Source organism: Leucopleurus acutus (assembly GCF_964270905.1).
Source record: "Leucopleurus acutus genome assembly, chromosome: 8".
NCBI lineage: Eukaryota > Metazoa > Chordata > Mammalia > Artiodactyla > Delphinidae > Leucopleurus > Leucopleurus acutus.
The window spans coordinates 18,651,854-18,668,718 of NC_139151.1; the positions used below are offsets into that span (position 1 = coordinate 18,651,854).

At 41.3% G+C, this 16,865-nt stretch overlaps 1 protein-coding gene across 1 annotated transcript; it reads right to left on the minus strand.

Annotated features, from left to right (window-relative positions):
- Window positions 1-6,051: 6,051 nt before the first annotated feature.
- On the minus strand, window positions 6,052-16,587 carry REXO2 (RNA exonuclease 2; the record flags this gene model as incomplete). Its single annotated transcript, XM_082844609.1, has 7 exons — window positions 6,052-6,479; window positions 8,379-8,432; window positions 9,654-9,762; window positions 11,092-11,203; window positions 11,720-11,797; window positions 15,397-15,480; window positions 16,441-16,587. The coding sequence occupies 7 exons, from the start codon at window positions 16,585-16,587 to the stop codon at window positions 6,350-6,352; spliced, it is 714 nt and encodes a 237-aa protein (XP_082700735.1). The 3' UTR covers window positions 6,052-6,349.
- Window positions 16,588-16,865: the final 278 nt, after the last annotated feature.

Here is a 16,865-nt window from a genome sequence, read left to right on the forward strand (position 1 = left end):
GGTTATTGTTTTAAGTTTTTAATAGATACAAATGCAAATTAAATGGGAAATACAGATGGGGAAGCATACACTTGCTATATGATATTAAGAAATCACTGTTGAAATTTTTAGGTATAGTATCATATCATGGTTATTGTTTTAATTTTTTTAAGAGTCATTACAGAGCTACATACTGAAATATTTACAAAAGAAATGACATACTGTTTGAGGACTACTACAGAATAATCTGTGAGGGAAGAGACCAGATGGGGGTACAGATGACATAAGAGTAGAGCAAACTGTTCAAGCTGGATGAAAGTCTATGGGGGTTCATTATACTAGTCTTGTAACTTGTATTATGTCTTAAATTTTCTATAAAAAATTTAAATAAATTTCTGCTGAGATGTACCCTCCCTCAATGAGAACCATTTACATTATTAAACAGATTACTTTGTATTTCCATTTGACTTATTTGCATTCTGACTGCTTTTCTCACATTATTAAAAAGTACAAGGGGCTTCCCTGGTGGCGCAGTGGTTGAGAGTCCGCCTGCCGATGCAGGGGCCACGGGGTTCGTGCCCCGGTCTGGGAAGATCCCACATGCCGCGGAGCGGCTGGGCCCGTGAGCCATGGCCGCTGAGCCTGCGCGTCCGGAGCCTGTGCTCCGCAACAGGAGAGGCCACAGCAGTGAGAGGCCCGTGTACCGAAAAAAAAAAAAAAAAAAAGAATATTATAATCGTAAAACCACGAGGCATTTTGATGATCTTACTAAAGCCAAAGTCTGTTCAAAGATGATTTGCTGTCACCTTTGACACAATCTGCTACCAACTTTAAATATTTATGGCAGGAAAAGCACATTTCAAAGTCTGCCTCACTGAGCAGCCTGCTACATATATAAATACAAAGGAAAAAAGGACAGGCATCAATATACCAATGGTGGTCTTCTCTTTACAGTGTGGTTATTTTCTACAATATTCACTTGTTATTTTATAATCAGAAAAAAAAATTGACACACAAAACAAACAAAAGAATACATACAAAACGAAAAAGAAAGATTGTGCAAAACAAGATAATGAGAAAGGAAGCCTAGAGGAAGCAAATCAGTGACCCCAAAACTACAGAAAAATCCAGTACTATTCTAAAAAGATCTAAAAAGTATTCTTCGTTGTGAAGCAAAGATATTTCATTATCAAGCCTCAAATGAACCCATACAGAATATTCCTCGATACTTTCTTGAGCCTATTCTAAATTTACTGAGTAGGCTTCTGATTACAAACTCATTTTGCCAGTGCCCTGATGCTGGAGAAAGGGCTGCCCCATACAGCACACGTTAACATGGTATTTTAGTCATTAGTAAAGGAAACCCCCATGAAAACTGATCAGCATTCAGAATTACACATCAGTTTCTAGTGTGTTTGTTGGGAATAAGTTCCACCTTAAGGGACTGGTATAATGCTGATGTACTGATGAAACCAAATTTCTGGGCCCGGAACACGGAACCTAAAGCTTGAGCACCCAACTGAGATCCTGCTCCAGAGTCTCCGAGCTGATCAGTTGACCATCACCCCCAGCGATATCCACCTTTCACTCATGATCACCCTCCTTTAGTCTGCAATAAGGATTTGCTGTAAAAATCTTACAGTCATTCATTCACTCAGCACTTACTAGGGCCCTATTAAGAAGAGCCTAGGGCATCCCTGGTGGCGCAGTGGTTGAGAGTCCGCCTGCTGATGCAGGGGACACGGGTTCGTGTCCTGGTCCGGGAAGATCCCCCATGCCGCAGAGCGGCTAGGCCCGTGAGCCATGGCTGCTGAGCCTGCGCGTCCGGAGCCTGTGCTCCGCAACGGTAGAGACCACAACAGTGAGAGGCCCGCTTACCGCAAAAGAAAACAAAAAATGACTGGGCAATCATGTCAACCTATTTCACGGAAGACTGTAAAAGAATAAGAAGGCAGAAGGATATAACAAGGTACTTTAGAACTCCTAGAATAGTAGAGATGAGAGTGTGTATACGAAAAATAAATGAATGATTTAGAACAGAGAGAACACAACCAAGATGAGTGAAAATATAAAACTATACACAGTCTCTAGTAATGAATTCCACTGCTTAATATGAATTGTGAGCTGGTGAGATGGAATGCAAAGTGGAAAAGTTCTTCCACAGAAACAAAATAGGACTGGGTTCCAGGACAGCCTAGATTGGCCATGAACCTAGATTAACCAAGAAGTACCCTTAACTCAGAATTCAGAAACATCTCTCCCCCAACCCACATGGCTAAATTTGGAGAGAAGCAGCAGGCGGCTAGACGCCCCTCAGGGATATTAATTTGTTAAATTTCCCTTGTCTGTAAACAAAACCAGCAATTCCTCATACCACTCTGATGCCGACATAACAGAAAACACCACCCTAAATTACTGGCTTCCTGCTATTCCAAATCAGAGAAACAAAGTAACTCACTTCTCCCAAGGGCACAAACAAGGGTCCCAGATTCAGCTCCTCCAAGCTGGCTCCCATTACTCCTTCGTCCTAAGACAGGATCATTCTGAAAATGAGTCATGGTCAATTACACGTCCTTTTTTGTGGTAAAATATACATTACATAAAACGTACCATTTCTGCCATTTTTAAGTGTAGAGTTCCGTGGCATTAAGTACATTCACATCATTGTGCAACCCAAATTCTGCAACTTATCCGGGGTCCCCAAGGATTCTTTAGGCTGTATGTTTTCATTTGCACAAGAATATAGTTTTGCTCCACACTCCACAACCTTTCCATTTTCTAGGGCTCATTCCTAATGAGAGACTCGTATTTTCCATACCATAGAATGCCAGTGAATTCCATTATGACCCAGGTGCAAAACTTAACCGATTAAATTATCCTTGAAGACCAAGTTAAGTCTCAGGCCCTATGCATTCAACTTGGCAAGCTGAAAGCAACTATTGCATCTGCCTGCCTTCTAGTGGAATGAAGACTTAAAATCCCTTCTTTTCTGCAGACTTTTTAACGTATACATTAACAACTTTATTGAGATACTGCTGACATACAGAAATGATATATTTAAGGTGTACAACTTAATGTTTATACATATATATAGTGGAAAAATCACCATCAAACTAAGTAACTTATCCATCACCTCTATATACCTCTACATAGTTACCCTTGTGTGTATGTATGTTGATTTAAGACCTGTTCTCTTAGAAAATTTCAAGTATTCCTCTACTCAATAGAAAATACTCAACTAGGGAGGAACTCTTCATTTATATCACCACCATCGCTATGGTTCTATCAGCAGCCATATAAGGCGGGGGGAGGGAGGGGTCAAAAGGTAAAAAGAAAACAAAAAAGGAGCCATATAAAATTAAAGACTTCGCTCAAATAACTAAAACTCAATTAATTTTCACAGTAGATATACAGCCTCTATCAATAGATATATAGCATAATAGCTTTTGCTTCATCAACAGATACAGAGCATAACAGCTTTTGCATGAACTTGCTACATACGGCTTATCCTTGCAACCACTAACTTTCCACCATCCTTGCCACTTATTAATTTTTCAAGATAGGCATTCGAGTGTACCTAGGACTTCCATAGACTATCACAAGGCAATCAATATGTCAAATTTTATTTAATGACAAAACTGCACTTGACCACTATAACTAGCTATTCCTTATTTTTTCTTTAAGGCCTATACATGTTAAGAACACCAGTTGTGCCAAAGGAAACTGTCAATTTCCCCATGAACTTGTCAGCTGGTTTATTAATAAAGGGATATATTGTTTTGTAAATGAGGAAACACAGGTGTCTCAAGTTCCATTCTTATCTCCCATGGCTAAGCTGCCAAAGAGGGTCTCTCATGCCCACACGCTCAGTACAACGGCTAGATTATCATGAATACTCAGGGACTACTGACTGGAGATTATCATCACGGTCCTGGTTCATTCACCTCCCGAGTTTCATGCAGGGGAAGTACATCTGGATGATCCTAAGAACACAGCTTGCAGGATAATTACAGCACAGACAGAAGAACCACCAAATGAAGAGCCCCAGCAGCGCGGGAGTGGCAAGCTCTGCTAAACAAACATACTGAGCATTTTTAAGGCTGTAGTTATATTTAAACCGATTTGCATTACAGTTCATTTCACAGAAATTACTTCCTAGACTCAGGACTCCCTTGTGAAATAGTTACCAGCACTACAAATTTAAATTTCTTATTTTGAAGCAGACCAATAAATAATGAACTAATCACTGAACCATCATGTCTTCATAGAGACCTACATCAAACCAGACTGGCTTATCTCACAGGCTGCCAATTATTTTACTAAAAATTAACACATGCCCCATTAGGGGATAACAGAGAATTCTGCTACGTAACGAAGCTACAGAACAGAGGATTAAAAAAGCAAGCTGGCCGTTCCTGTGACACAAGATTCAAAATGAACACCAGGAGTTAAGATTCTCGAGAGAACTAAACGGTAGGGCTCAAACAGTGAACCTGGTGAATAAACAGGCCAGCTGGGTGGGAGAAATCCCATGACATTAATAGTAGTATCTGCTTCCTCTGAACCGCTTTCTCAAGCCTAGAGTTTTCATATCTCGTCTTACATTAGAATTGATAACATTCCTCAGAGCCAAGTAAGGACAGAGACCATCTTGTCAAATTCTAGTTAGAAGCACTAAGACAGGTAAAAGTCACCCTGTTAGTGAGGTTTGTAATAGTCCTCAGCATCACAGTCATGGGCATTAAGTGAACACTGATTTAAGATAAAGGCCCAGGCACCATAGCTATGGATCAGAGCAGCCCTTCCCAGAGATCCTGGCCTGAGTCAACCCATCACCATCATGCATCAGCCATCATGACAAGGTACCCACTGTGTACCAAGCACTGAGCTCAGAACTATGTCTAGTATGTAATTTAATCCCGACAATTCTTTGAGTTAGGTAGTGCCATTCTCACTTTAGAGATGAGGAAAGCGAGGCTTCGAAAAGTGAACTTGCCAAAGTCACTCAGTATGTCACGGAGCTCAGATATGGACCCAGAGTTTGACTCAAGAGCCCTGTTCTTAACTACTGTAAAATCCTGTCTTCCAACCTGCTGTAGTTGGTACATGAGCTAAAACCCATGCCACTCTGAAAAGTCGAAAAAGCACTGGTCAGAAAAGTCAACAGACTTAACTTTTTCATCAGCTCACGCTTCCTACACTTGTGAATTTGAGCCTTCATTTACTCATTTAGAGAAGTACCACTAAAGCCTCTCTCCACTCATAGGTTGTTGTATAAGGTTAAACAACGTAGTCAACGAAATTATGAGGTAATTCTAATCTACAGTCCAGTGATTTCTGTCTGTAACTCTCACATTAGGATCACACTGCTACGTTGATATAATGGCCATATGATTGAGTTAGGATGGAATCTGAGATCAGCACAGAAGTCTTTTAGTCCAGTGGTTCTCTAGGAGACGTGGGTCACCTGCAGGCCCTTCCCCATTCTGATTCCTTGTTTTAGGGGGCATCTCTGAAGGAGATTTGTTGTAGAGACAGATGATTCTAATGCACCCTCTGGCTGAGGACTAAACTATCTACTGTGCTCTAAAGTACATAAACTTAGGAGTTAAGATATTCAAACCAAAATCCTTTCTCAAATAATTGCTGACCATTAGACCTAGGGCAGCCAACTATTTACATTCTACAAACCTAGCACCGTGGCTGCCTTGCGGATAATATCTATTCAATAAGCCTTAAGTTATTACTACAGAATCACTGTCTGGTGGCTTACTTGAATTTCTTGAATATAGCAAAGAGTAGCTATTCCAGAGCTCTGATAGTTCAGTAACTATAACTAACAATGAGCCCAATTTGCTTCTCTGAGCCTATCTCCAGTTATTCTATTCTTGACTTGTAAAGCAAAACAGAATAAGTTCACTTCCTATTTAACATAAGGAACGTAACCCACTCCTAATGGCATTATGAGCATTTAAACATTAGGCATACCACCTACAAAAGAAAAAAAAAAAAATCATCTTCCAGTCATTAAACTACTAAAGAACAGATGGTACAAAAAGGGTTGCATTTCAATAGAACTAGCTTTATTTTTTTTTTTTAAACAAAAGAAATGGTCTAAAAGCAAATACAGATATGTACCAAGGGATGGATGTGATCTGGTACTTACAAAGGAGCTGCTGTGTCATAAATGAAAACAGCATGTTAGGAGAAAAATAATTTCCAGGTGCTGTGTGCTTGAATAATCGGGAGATGCAAGTGCACTGAAGGAAGGTGCTCTGCCCAAGCAGTCAGCGTGAGCCCAGGGGAAGAAAAAGAAAAACCACCAGAGGTCCTTCCAGAGAACTACATGGTGGTAGCATGAGAACTGGCATCAACTCACAGTCTTCTCATTTTCCCCATTTTCTATAATTTTCCTCTTCTTCTCATCTGTTTTTTTCTTGAAGATGTTATTTCGGTAAAACTGAAGTTCTCTGATGCTTTCACTAATGTCATCAAGTGCCCTACAAGCAAACATACCACGCAGAGTTGAAACGTCCGAAACCCAGAGGAGATGGTCACCATTTGGCAAAGCGTAACTTTTTAAAAATAACTTAAGAACAATAAGAGCTACTGTAAATGCAACTATCTGACATCATCAAGAAGTGGAACATTTCAGCATAGCAAACTTAAGTGCTTTGTTTTTTAAAATATGATTTAAAAAAAAAAATTCTAAACTATAACAGATTAAAGTTTACCAAACTGTTCCATAAGATAGTGAGGTGTTCCACAGGGAAAAAAAGAAAAAGAATTCCGGGGTCAAATCAATTTAGGAAAACCTAGATTAAACATTTCTTCTTTTGAAGTTTTTTGCAAAGCATTTAATGTACTGATGTGTTGTGAATTCCCCAGAGGAGGTTGTACTATATACACAGTATTTCTAAAACTTAATCGACCACCTGTGTGGAACGCATATTAACTGCTCATGGCATGGAGTTTGGGAAACACTGCACAATACTTAATGACGTCCTGCACAAAATATAATCACGTACTCGAACGTAACTCGTGACTCCAGCATCATAATGAACACCAATTATCAGACAGTATCTAACCACAAAAGAGGATCTACCTCCTCTCTCGTGGTGATTTGTGCTATAATCAGTGGCAGCCTGCCTCCATCTAACAGCCTTTCTTCTCCTCCAACACGCTGTTTCTCATCTGTCGTAGTCTGAGAAATCAGGTAACCAAGATTATTAGAACAGTGTGCAAGTAAATCAATCTGCTCTGATTGTCAAGGTCCTCTTCTAGAGACCAAACTGCACAAACTTTAGTGCAAGAGCTTTAAGACAGTTATTTCTGTGGTTAAGGCAACAATTTTGCTTTCTTCCCAGGTCTCGAATAACCGGCGGAGAGCTGAAGCTGTCAAAAATACAGCCTCTGGCTAAATCAAGGTACACCACATCTTAGCCACAATACTGAAATCCAAAAAAAGATGTGAAAACCCAAGGTTCTTCTATAGCCCACTATGTGGCAAAACCCGACCAATCTTGATGTGAGGCTATTTATAGTCATTAGTTATGCCATTTGGTGTGAGTATCTGTACATTTCACTGTAGAAACAGCAAAGTGTTCGATTATGAGGTGCTTCCTCAGGCCTTGCTAGGGGTATTACTACCTTTCTAAACCCAGAAAAATCCTGAAATCCAAAACACATCAAGCCCCAACTGTTTCACAAGAGGTATCCCAGACCTGTGTTATTGTGCTGTCGTCCATGAAAGCCCTATGAAAAACATTAATGCCAGGCTCTTTAGAGCAGGGACTTGGTCTTCCTGTTTGGCTAGAACTGTACACGGTACACAGTAGGGGCTCGGTACATGGCTGAAACAAATGCCAGCTGCTACATCTCCCACCAGGTTTTATGTCCTTCCTCAGAGACTACAACACCAAAACGTGAAAGAGGACTCTAGATACACAAGTTCTTTAAATTCCTTGTGTACTTCAGCCTAAGGTTGCAGACATAGAAAGAAACAATCTGAAAAACTACAAAGTGTCTAAGTGAGGCTAACTGTGTTGCACAACTGTACACAAAGTGTTCTAATTTTAAATGACTACAAATCCATACGCTTGATGGGAAGAAAATTATACTGCTCATTACTAGAAAAATCAGACCACTTCACATACCTACAAACTAAGTTATCTACAAGTTTCAAAACAGCAATAAAGACATTAAGACCATACATATCTCACAATGGCATGTTAGAACACTGACCAGAATTCCTGATAATCTTAGCAAGAGAAGGTTATCTTTATGTAATTGTCCTTTACTTTTCCCCCAAGGGAATAGAGACATTATTTCAAGCAGTCAGGAATTCGGGAGTTATGTGCGTGTCAGACGGCCAAGCACTTGGAAGGACCCAAACTTACCTGTGAGAAGCAGCCTTCTTTGGTGCAAATTCATATTCTTCTGGATACCAGCGTCTACATACAGCAAAAATGGAACTCTCAAAGGAAACTGTCTCAAATACACTGAATAATTACGTCCTTCAAGTAGTTTAATAACTTTGTAAAAGGCATTTGGGTTGTGACTATCGAGTTACCTCCCTGTCTGGGACTCCACCTTCCTCCCTTTCCTCTCTTCATACTATAGGTTCTCTTTGGGCAACATCAACAATGTATAAGATAACTAAATCTGCGCACTCCAGCCCAGCCCTCTCCTGCGCTTGTGTCATGGATATCCAACTGCCGACTGGACATCTCCACCTAAAATCCACCAGACACTTCCACCTCCACACACACATACGGTCATACTCATCGTCCTCAACATCTCCCTTCCCCCATCGGCCAAATCTACTCTTCCTCTTATTTTCCCTTTATCTCTGATCAGTTCCATCATCCACCTAACAACCCAAACTAGAAAGGCGAGGAATCACTTTATACCTCCCTCCTTTTCCTCATGCCCCCATTCAAGCGCTCAATGCCGTGCTACTGACCCTCTCAAATGCTCGGCCTCTGCTCTCTGCCGCCCACTGCCATTTCCCTATAGCTCCTTCTTCTCTCTCCAAGATGGTGCAGGGGTCTTGCTCATCTCCCACCTCTTTTCTTACCACCTTCTAATCAGAATGATCTAATCACATCACCTTTACCTTCCGGCTCCCGCCTATCTTCATACCTCTGCCCATTCTCTGGAAAGCTCACTCCTCACCCTAAATACCTGGAAAACGGCCACTCTTCCTTAAATCTCAACTTGAAAGCTATTTTCTCCGGGAAGTTTTTGCTAACTCCCTATCTCCCTCACTCCAGCTGTCTCTGCTCCTTCACTCGTGCCCGCAATATTCTACCCGCACTTTTCCCTAACAGACGTCATCACACAGTACGCTTCTCAGGTGTGTTTTTTACACATCTGTCAATTCACTGGACTCTAAGCACTTGAGGGCTTTGCATCTGTATGTTCCCAGCACATAGGCCAATACGTGGCGCAGAAACTGGGAGCTCAATAAATTTTCCAGATTAGTGAAATTTATACGGAAGATTTGTGATGTTCTTTCTCCCAATTCTCACCAGTTCAAGAGACAATGGGATGAGGAAGTTATACACCCACCTGGCCCCCTCAGTTCTACACCTTTATTCAATTACTCTACAAATCCTCAAGGAAGACATGCTAAATGAGGCAGTTGAATGGATCCTAAATATAGCCCTTACCTGCACAGCTCTTTAACAGTGCTCACGTCAATTATTCTATAATGAAGATGTTTCATGAACTGGGGCATGTATTTGTCAAGAAACTTCTTATCTGCATGAACTGAATTTCCTAGAAAGACACGAAGCATACCGCATCTGTGTATTTCTAGTAGTATACAAAAGGACATAAAAATTCATAAACTGTATTTAATTGGAGGTGATTGTTTTAAAGAATTCAAACAATTCCTCAAAGCATCTCAAAACTTCGAAATTAGGTTTGAGTGTATCTGATTAGATTACAAGTGCAGATTTCAGAGTATTTAGACAGTTTAACTCATAATAAATTTGTAAATGGCCTCTTTATGGACAAAAGGATGAATCTATCATTCCACATACTTAAAATAACGCTCAAATCTGTAACTTCTTTAGATAATACCACATGCACAAATTTTCTCCCCGTATCACAAAATCTACACCACTAACACTAAAAGTTTAACTGTAGATAAACTCATAAATAGATAAGCATTTATTTACATTTCAATTTCAATCAACCATAACCACATTCATGTTTCCACACAGTAATTTATATTAAAAACACTAAATTTTAGATAAGAACTTTAAAACAGACACCAGCTGCATTGGCTAGGGGAAAATTTATACAATACGTGCTATAGTACTTAAAGTCAAAACTTTTTAATGACTATTTAAGGAAAATGTTAGTTATTATACCAGCTTACATATACAAATACAAACACACGACCACAGGACATTAGCCTCCCTTTGACAATGGCAATCCTTTCAAACTCCTAGCAGAACTGGCCTAGTTTCTTTAAAAAGTCAATGTCACAAGGGGAAAAAAAGATAGGTGCGCATTTTAGATTAAGAGACTAAAGCGACATAATAACCAAATGAAATGCGTGAGTCTTGACTGAATCCTGGTTAAAAAACAAATAGACATTTCGGATGTGGACTAGATATCAGATGATGTTACTGAATTGTTTTTAATCGTCTTAAATGTGACAATGATATTGTGGTTACTTAAGAAAATGTCCTTATTCTTAGGAAATGCTGGGTGAACTATTTAGGGATGAAGTGTCATGATGCCTGCAATTTACTTTCAAATGTCCAAAAAAACAGACAGATAAACATGGCACGAGGTGAACAACTACTAGATCCAACTTTTCTGTATATTTGAAATTTTTCCATAATAAAAATAGGTGGAAATTTTTTATTGAGTTAATCTGGGTATCCCAGATCTCATGTCAGGTTTCGGGGCATTTTCCCCGATATTCATGTATAAATTATCCAAGGAAATTTGAGCAACAAAAGTAAGATGGATAATCCCAATCAGGGTTAAGTGGAAGGCACGATGATCCTGGCTGATCGTTCCGGAACCGCAGTCTCTTGAACCACTACGATGGAAGACTATCTACAAGGCAGACATAGGACTGGATTTTACCTGCAAGTGGACAGAGCCCCGGAGGAGTCTGCTGTCGTACAAAGGACAGAAATTCATACTCTGCCTGCTGCAGTGTCATTGTACTCTCCTTCACTGCTTTGGTTAGACCAGACTGCAAGAGAGAATCCCCAGCCCCACCAAGACACATGAAGTCAGTTTTCAAAGGCATCCAGATATGAAACTTCACTTCTAAAATGGGCAAATATAACCACAGATGGACCATTTACAGAGCTCAAGTTCACACTGAAACTGCCATCGTGGCACCGATTTTTTTCTTAAAGAATCCAAGTCAAATAAGCTATGTTCCTGATTGTTAATAGCATTTCCACACAGTCAGAAAAGATGGTGCTCAAAGTCCAAGGCTATAACCTCTGGGAAGAAACAACTTAACAGGAGAGCGGCATTCTCCCTTCTCTGAAAGTTGATGTCTAACCTTATCCAAAAGACTGACTTGAGCAATACTCGATAATCCACAATGTGCTCGTGACAGACTGAATGCAGGAGAGGAAAAAAGAGGACATTCAGGAGAAGATGGTCTCGAGAGGTCCCAAAGATGAAAAGTGAACAAGCAAGCAGTTTCCCAGGCTTGCCAAGCAATCTTCCTCTACCCCTTTTATGGTAATGTTACCTTCCCATGATGCTCCTTACACCAGTCTGACATGCTGTCCAGTAACTCATCTGGCTGTTTTATAATCAGGTTAGGACCCTGTGGATAGGAAAAGCTGTTAGTCATCCAGAATCAATGGGGATAAGCTTGGTTTCTGAGTTTCACTGCTTTAAGAATTACATATATATACTAGAAAAGGGAAGAAAGGTGAGGGACTTTGTTAACTCTAAAAGTGGTCCTCATTCATTCCAGCACTATTTATGACAGCAAAAAATAATGAACAAACACATACATAACACAGCCGAAAACTGAAATGCCCATCAACAGAGGACACAGGTATCCACCAAGGGTCAGCAAACTATAGCCCCAGCCTGTGGCTTTTTTTTTCTTTTAATTGCCAGGAAGCTAAGAATGATTTTTACATTTGTAAATGGTTGTAAAACAAACAAATATGGGGCAGAGAGGTACGTGGCACTCTAAGCCTACAATATTTAATATTTGGTGTTTTTTAGAAAAGGTTTGCCAACCCCTATGAAAAGTGTCTATACTGCCAAGTGAAAAAAGCAAATTGCAGAACAGTGTATGCATGCTTATGAGTTCACTTATACTTGTTTTAAAAACAACACACATTGGGCTTCCCTGGTGGCGCAGTGGTTGAGAGTCCGCCTGCCGATGCAGGGGACACGGGTTCGTGCCCCAGTCCGGGAAGATCCCACATGCCACGGAGCGGCTGGGCCCGTGAGCCATGGCCGCTGAGCCTGCGCGTCCGGAGCCTGTGCTCCGCAACGGGAAAGGCCACAACAGTGAGGGGCCCGCGTACCGCAAAAAAAAAACCACATTTGTATATGCATAGAAAATACTAAGAAAATACATAAAAGTTGGGAAGTGGGATGAGACAGGAGAAGAACAGCACAAAAAAACAACTTACTATACATAATATTTTGCATAAAGCTATACTGTTTACTTTTAACAGTATTTTCACATTAAAAAGTTCAAAAAGTAATTGGTGACACGTGAAAGATTAAAAAAAAAAGTGATGCTGGAATTCTCAGCTCCACTTAATAGAACATTCAACTGTGAGTCAGATAGAATCCCAGCAGTAGCAGAAGCTCAACTTGTGGCATTAAAGCAAGTCACCTTTGGCTTAGTTTTACCTTCTGTACCATGGAGATAACAGCCCCCGCAACCCCTTCCCTCATGGGGATGTTAACAGGATAAAAGAAATTACAGATATGAAAGTTCTTTGAACTCTCTGGGGAAAAAAGATTCTCTAAATTCAAGGTATGGTTACTACTAAAGCGGTAAAAGTACTTTGCAATTAGTGAGAGGAATGGCAAGAATTTGACTAAAATATGCCTGACAACTACAACAAGGAGTTTTAGCCAAACAAGAAAACTGGTGACGGCAATCTCCATGAAGAAGAAAAAATTTGCTCTGATAACCTATGTTGTTTTGGTTTTTTTTTTTACTGAAGTATAGTTGTTTTCCAATGTTGTGTTAATTTCTGCTGTACAGCAGAGTGATTCAGTTTTACATACATATACATTCTTTTTTATATTCTTTCCCATTCTGGTTGATCTCAGGATATTGAATATAGTTCCCCATGCAATACAGTAGGACCTTGCTGTTTTGATAACATATTTTTTAAAAAACCGAAAACCTCATATTGCAAAACAATTCTAACAAACCATGATGGAAAAAGCCAACGACTATCAACTTAAGGCTATTTAACTTACTCTAGATTCCAGTTTGGCACACTAAGCTACTCACAGAAAAATTTCCAGGTGGGATGTCTGCTCTTCTAGCATAAAACATTTTCCTCAGACTCGTATACAAGAATAAAACATATATTCCACAGAACTGACACTTCAGTGCTAACTGCCCCTAAGCAATTTTTTCTTTTTAAACATCCTTATCCTCAAAAGAATAAAGATGCAGACATAGAGAATGGACTTGAGGACATGGGGAGGGGGAAGGGTAAGCTGGGATGAACTGAGAGAGTGGCATGGACATATATACACCACCAAATGTAAAATCGATAGCTAGTGGGAAGCAGCCGCATAGCACAGGGAGATCAGCTGGGTGCTTTGTGACCATCTAGAGGGGTGGGATAGGGAGGGTGGGAGGGAGACGCAAGAGGGAGGAGATATGGGGATATATGTATAGCTGATTCACTTTGTTATAAAGCAGAAACTAACACACCATTGCAAAGCAATTATTCTCCAATAAAGATGTTAAAAAAAAAATCCTTATCCTCATTAGACTGGGTCTATTTACAAATGCCACCCTCATGTGCAGCTGTGTGAGTACAGACCCCAATTTCCTCCAGGGTACGTATCAACTAACTGGTCCATTAAACTGTCAGTATTTCACATTGTATCAACAGTCTAAGGGAAAAACTCTTCTTCAGACAAGGGTAAGCAGGGCTGGTAAATAAACACACTTCTCTTCACTATTCATATCTAGGAAATTCCAAGTGACAGGAAAAAACAACCAAACCTAAAACTCAAGGTTTATATAAAAGTTATTTTGTTTGTTTTGTTTTGGAAAAAAAAGAGGTAGTTGCTACAGTGAGATACAAAGTCTCACGATTCCCCTCCAGCTGATGTATCAGGAGGTACTCCAAGATGTATGCCTGGTACTCCATGAAAGTAACAATTCATCTAAAATGGTTCCTCCCCTCTCTTACCTAACCAGGAAAATAAGTAGAAGTCTTAACTGTAGACTTGTGAAATTTATCCAGTGCCAGTAGCACATCAATCCCACCCTCTGGAAACTTATTTTAACAAAACTGTCTTTCCCCAAAACATCCCTGCTGTGTTCCTATTCTAGAGTTTCTCACCACCTCCGAATACTGCTGACAGAGTTATTCAGGGCCCAGGATTTCACCCTCTACCAATCAGACGTTCTCATATGCTTATTAAATGCTTTGTGAGTGGCCAAAAGGCAACAGGTGTGTTTTATTTGTTTTGCTTAATGTTTCAGTTAAAAGCAGCATGTTAAAACCTTAATCATGCCCAATATGTCAACAGGAGGAGGATATTTTATGATTCTGTATCAACAGAAATTCTAAAATCTTAATATAGATCTAGACGAATCACAGGTCCTAGCTGAAAACGTAGAAACTGGATATATGGAGTTATAAGCTAAGCTATATATAAGCTAAGATGATGATATAAAGAAGTCAACTTTGGCATGAGTCACCAACCCTGGTGGGACCACAGTCGAGTGTCTTATTGGTTGGGAGCACTTTGCTCAGACTGCTTGGGTCAAACTCCTGGCTCTCCCAATCACTAGCCAGGTGGCCTTGGGCAAATTACCCAACAACTGTCTGCCAAAGCCTCTCTCTATACATAGTGAGTATAACAGTACCTACCTTATAGGTGCTGTGAGGATTAACAGTGAATACATGTAAAGCACTTAGAACTGTGCCTGGCACACAGTAAGCTCTTAGCAAATGATAGCATTTATAGTTCCTAATTTTGGGCAGTACTATAGAAAAATACTAGGCTCTGAGATGGATTACTTTGGTTCTAGTACCAAGCCCACCATGACCTAGAACATTATTTTGGACCTTAATCTACAGGGACCTCAGTTTTCTTATTTTTTAAATAAAGAGATGGGGAGGTGGTGAACCAATCTTTAGATTTCCAAAGTACACTCTAAACAGTATGGTTGTATTACAAGGCATAACCTACTTCAGCCAAAATGTTGAGATCAGAGTCAGTTATCAGACAGGCCATCTCAATAATCTGGTCCTTCTCAATGTCCAATCCTGTCATCTGCAATAAAAAATACATCACACACACAAAACTGTCTTTCTGGCCTACTGTATCCAAGTTTATTTAACAGGACATCCCTCAATCACATTCAATTTATATCCCACAGCCAGGATAAAAGAGACAATAATGCTCCTTGAGCAAGTCCTCAAGGCACTCATTATGAGTTATTTATTCAATAAACATTTACCAAGGGCCTGCTACATGCCAGGCATCACAGTCCTACTCTGGGGCCGATGCAAAGTAAGCAAAATTGAGTGCTGACAGCGTTCAATTTTGGAAGAGTTAGATAACTAACATCACTACATCTCTGCAGAGTTTACAAAGTTTTTATGTTAATTGCACCACTTGATCTTCATCACAATCTAGTGTTATGATCCCCATTTCATATATGAGAAAACTGAGGCTCAAGGGAGAGGGGAGTCCTTGGCTGAGTATGGAAAACCTAAAGGGATCAGAACTGGGTTGTAGTCCCAACCCCGACCTTCACTAACTGCGCGACCTTGAATGAGCTGAGTCCTCTCTCTGGGCCTCAGTTTTCTCCTTTAGGGAACGTGGGGTAAGGCTGAGTCATCCCCGGGGTCCCGTCTAGCTCTAACAACCTAGGGTTCTGGGAGACTGGGGAACTAGGGTCTAGCACAGCCGCTGTGCGCACCCCTACCCCCGTGACCCTGAGTCCATCAGAGGGTTAGGGAGGTCCACATCTGGGCGGAATTGGGAGCTAGGGCAAGCCATATGGATGACTCCACCCTCTGGAAAAGAAACCCCACAGTCCGGCACAGTCCCCAACACCCGCAGGACTCCTGCTCCCCCCGACCTGCCCCGCGCCGTCAACAGCCGGGAGGCGCTCACCTGCCACACCTGAGACCCAGACACTGCCACTCTCCCCGGACAGGCTCGGCTACTCTGTCCCACGCGCGAAACCTCACTCGCCTCCCCTCACGCCCCACCGCCCTGACTTACCTCCAGGTCTACCCAGACCATCCGCTGAGCCATGCTCTCCCCCACCGCCATGGCTGCGCCAGCTTCACAGACACCCCACGCCCCGAACGGCCCTCGAGTCCCACCCACACCTCGCAACAGCCTGGAACCCAGGGAGCCGCCTAGCATCACCCGGCACAAGCCGCCACGGCCCCAGCCTCTCAGCCGGCGCTGGCGCAGGCGCGATGGTCACTAAACGTCGCAAACCCTCGGGGAGGTGCAGGAGCAAAAACCTCAAGTCCCAGCATCCAGTGCGCCGGCTGGCCCTGAACAGTCCGGCTTAGCTGCCGAATGGGATGATGGGACTTAGAGTCTTGCCTGCTGTTGCGCCTGATATCCCCGCCCCCGCCACGTGTTTTCGGATGTTACTGGACGCGCATGTTTTTCAGAACTAAGTTTATTCGTTT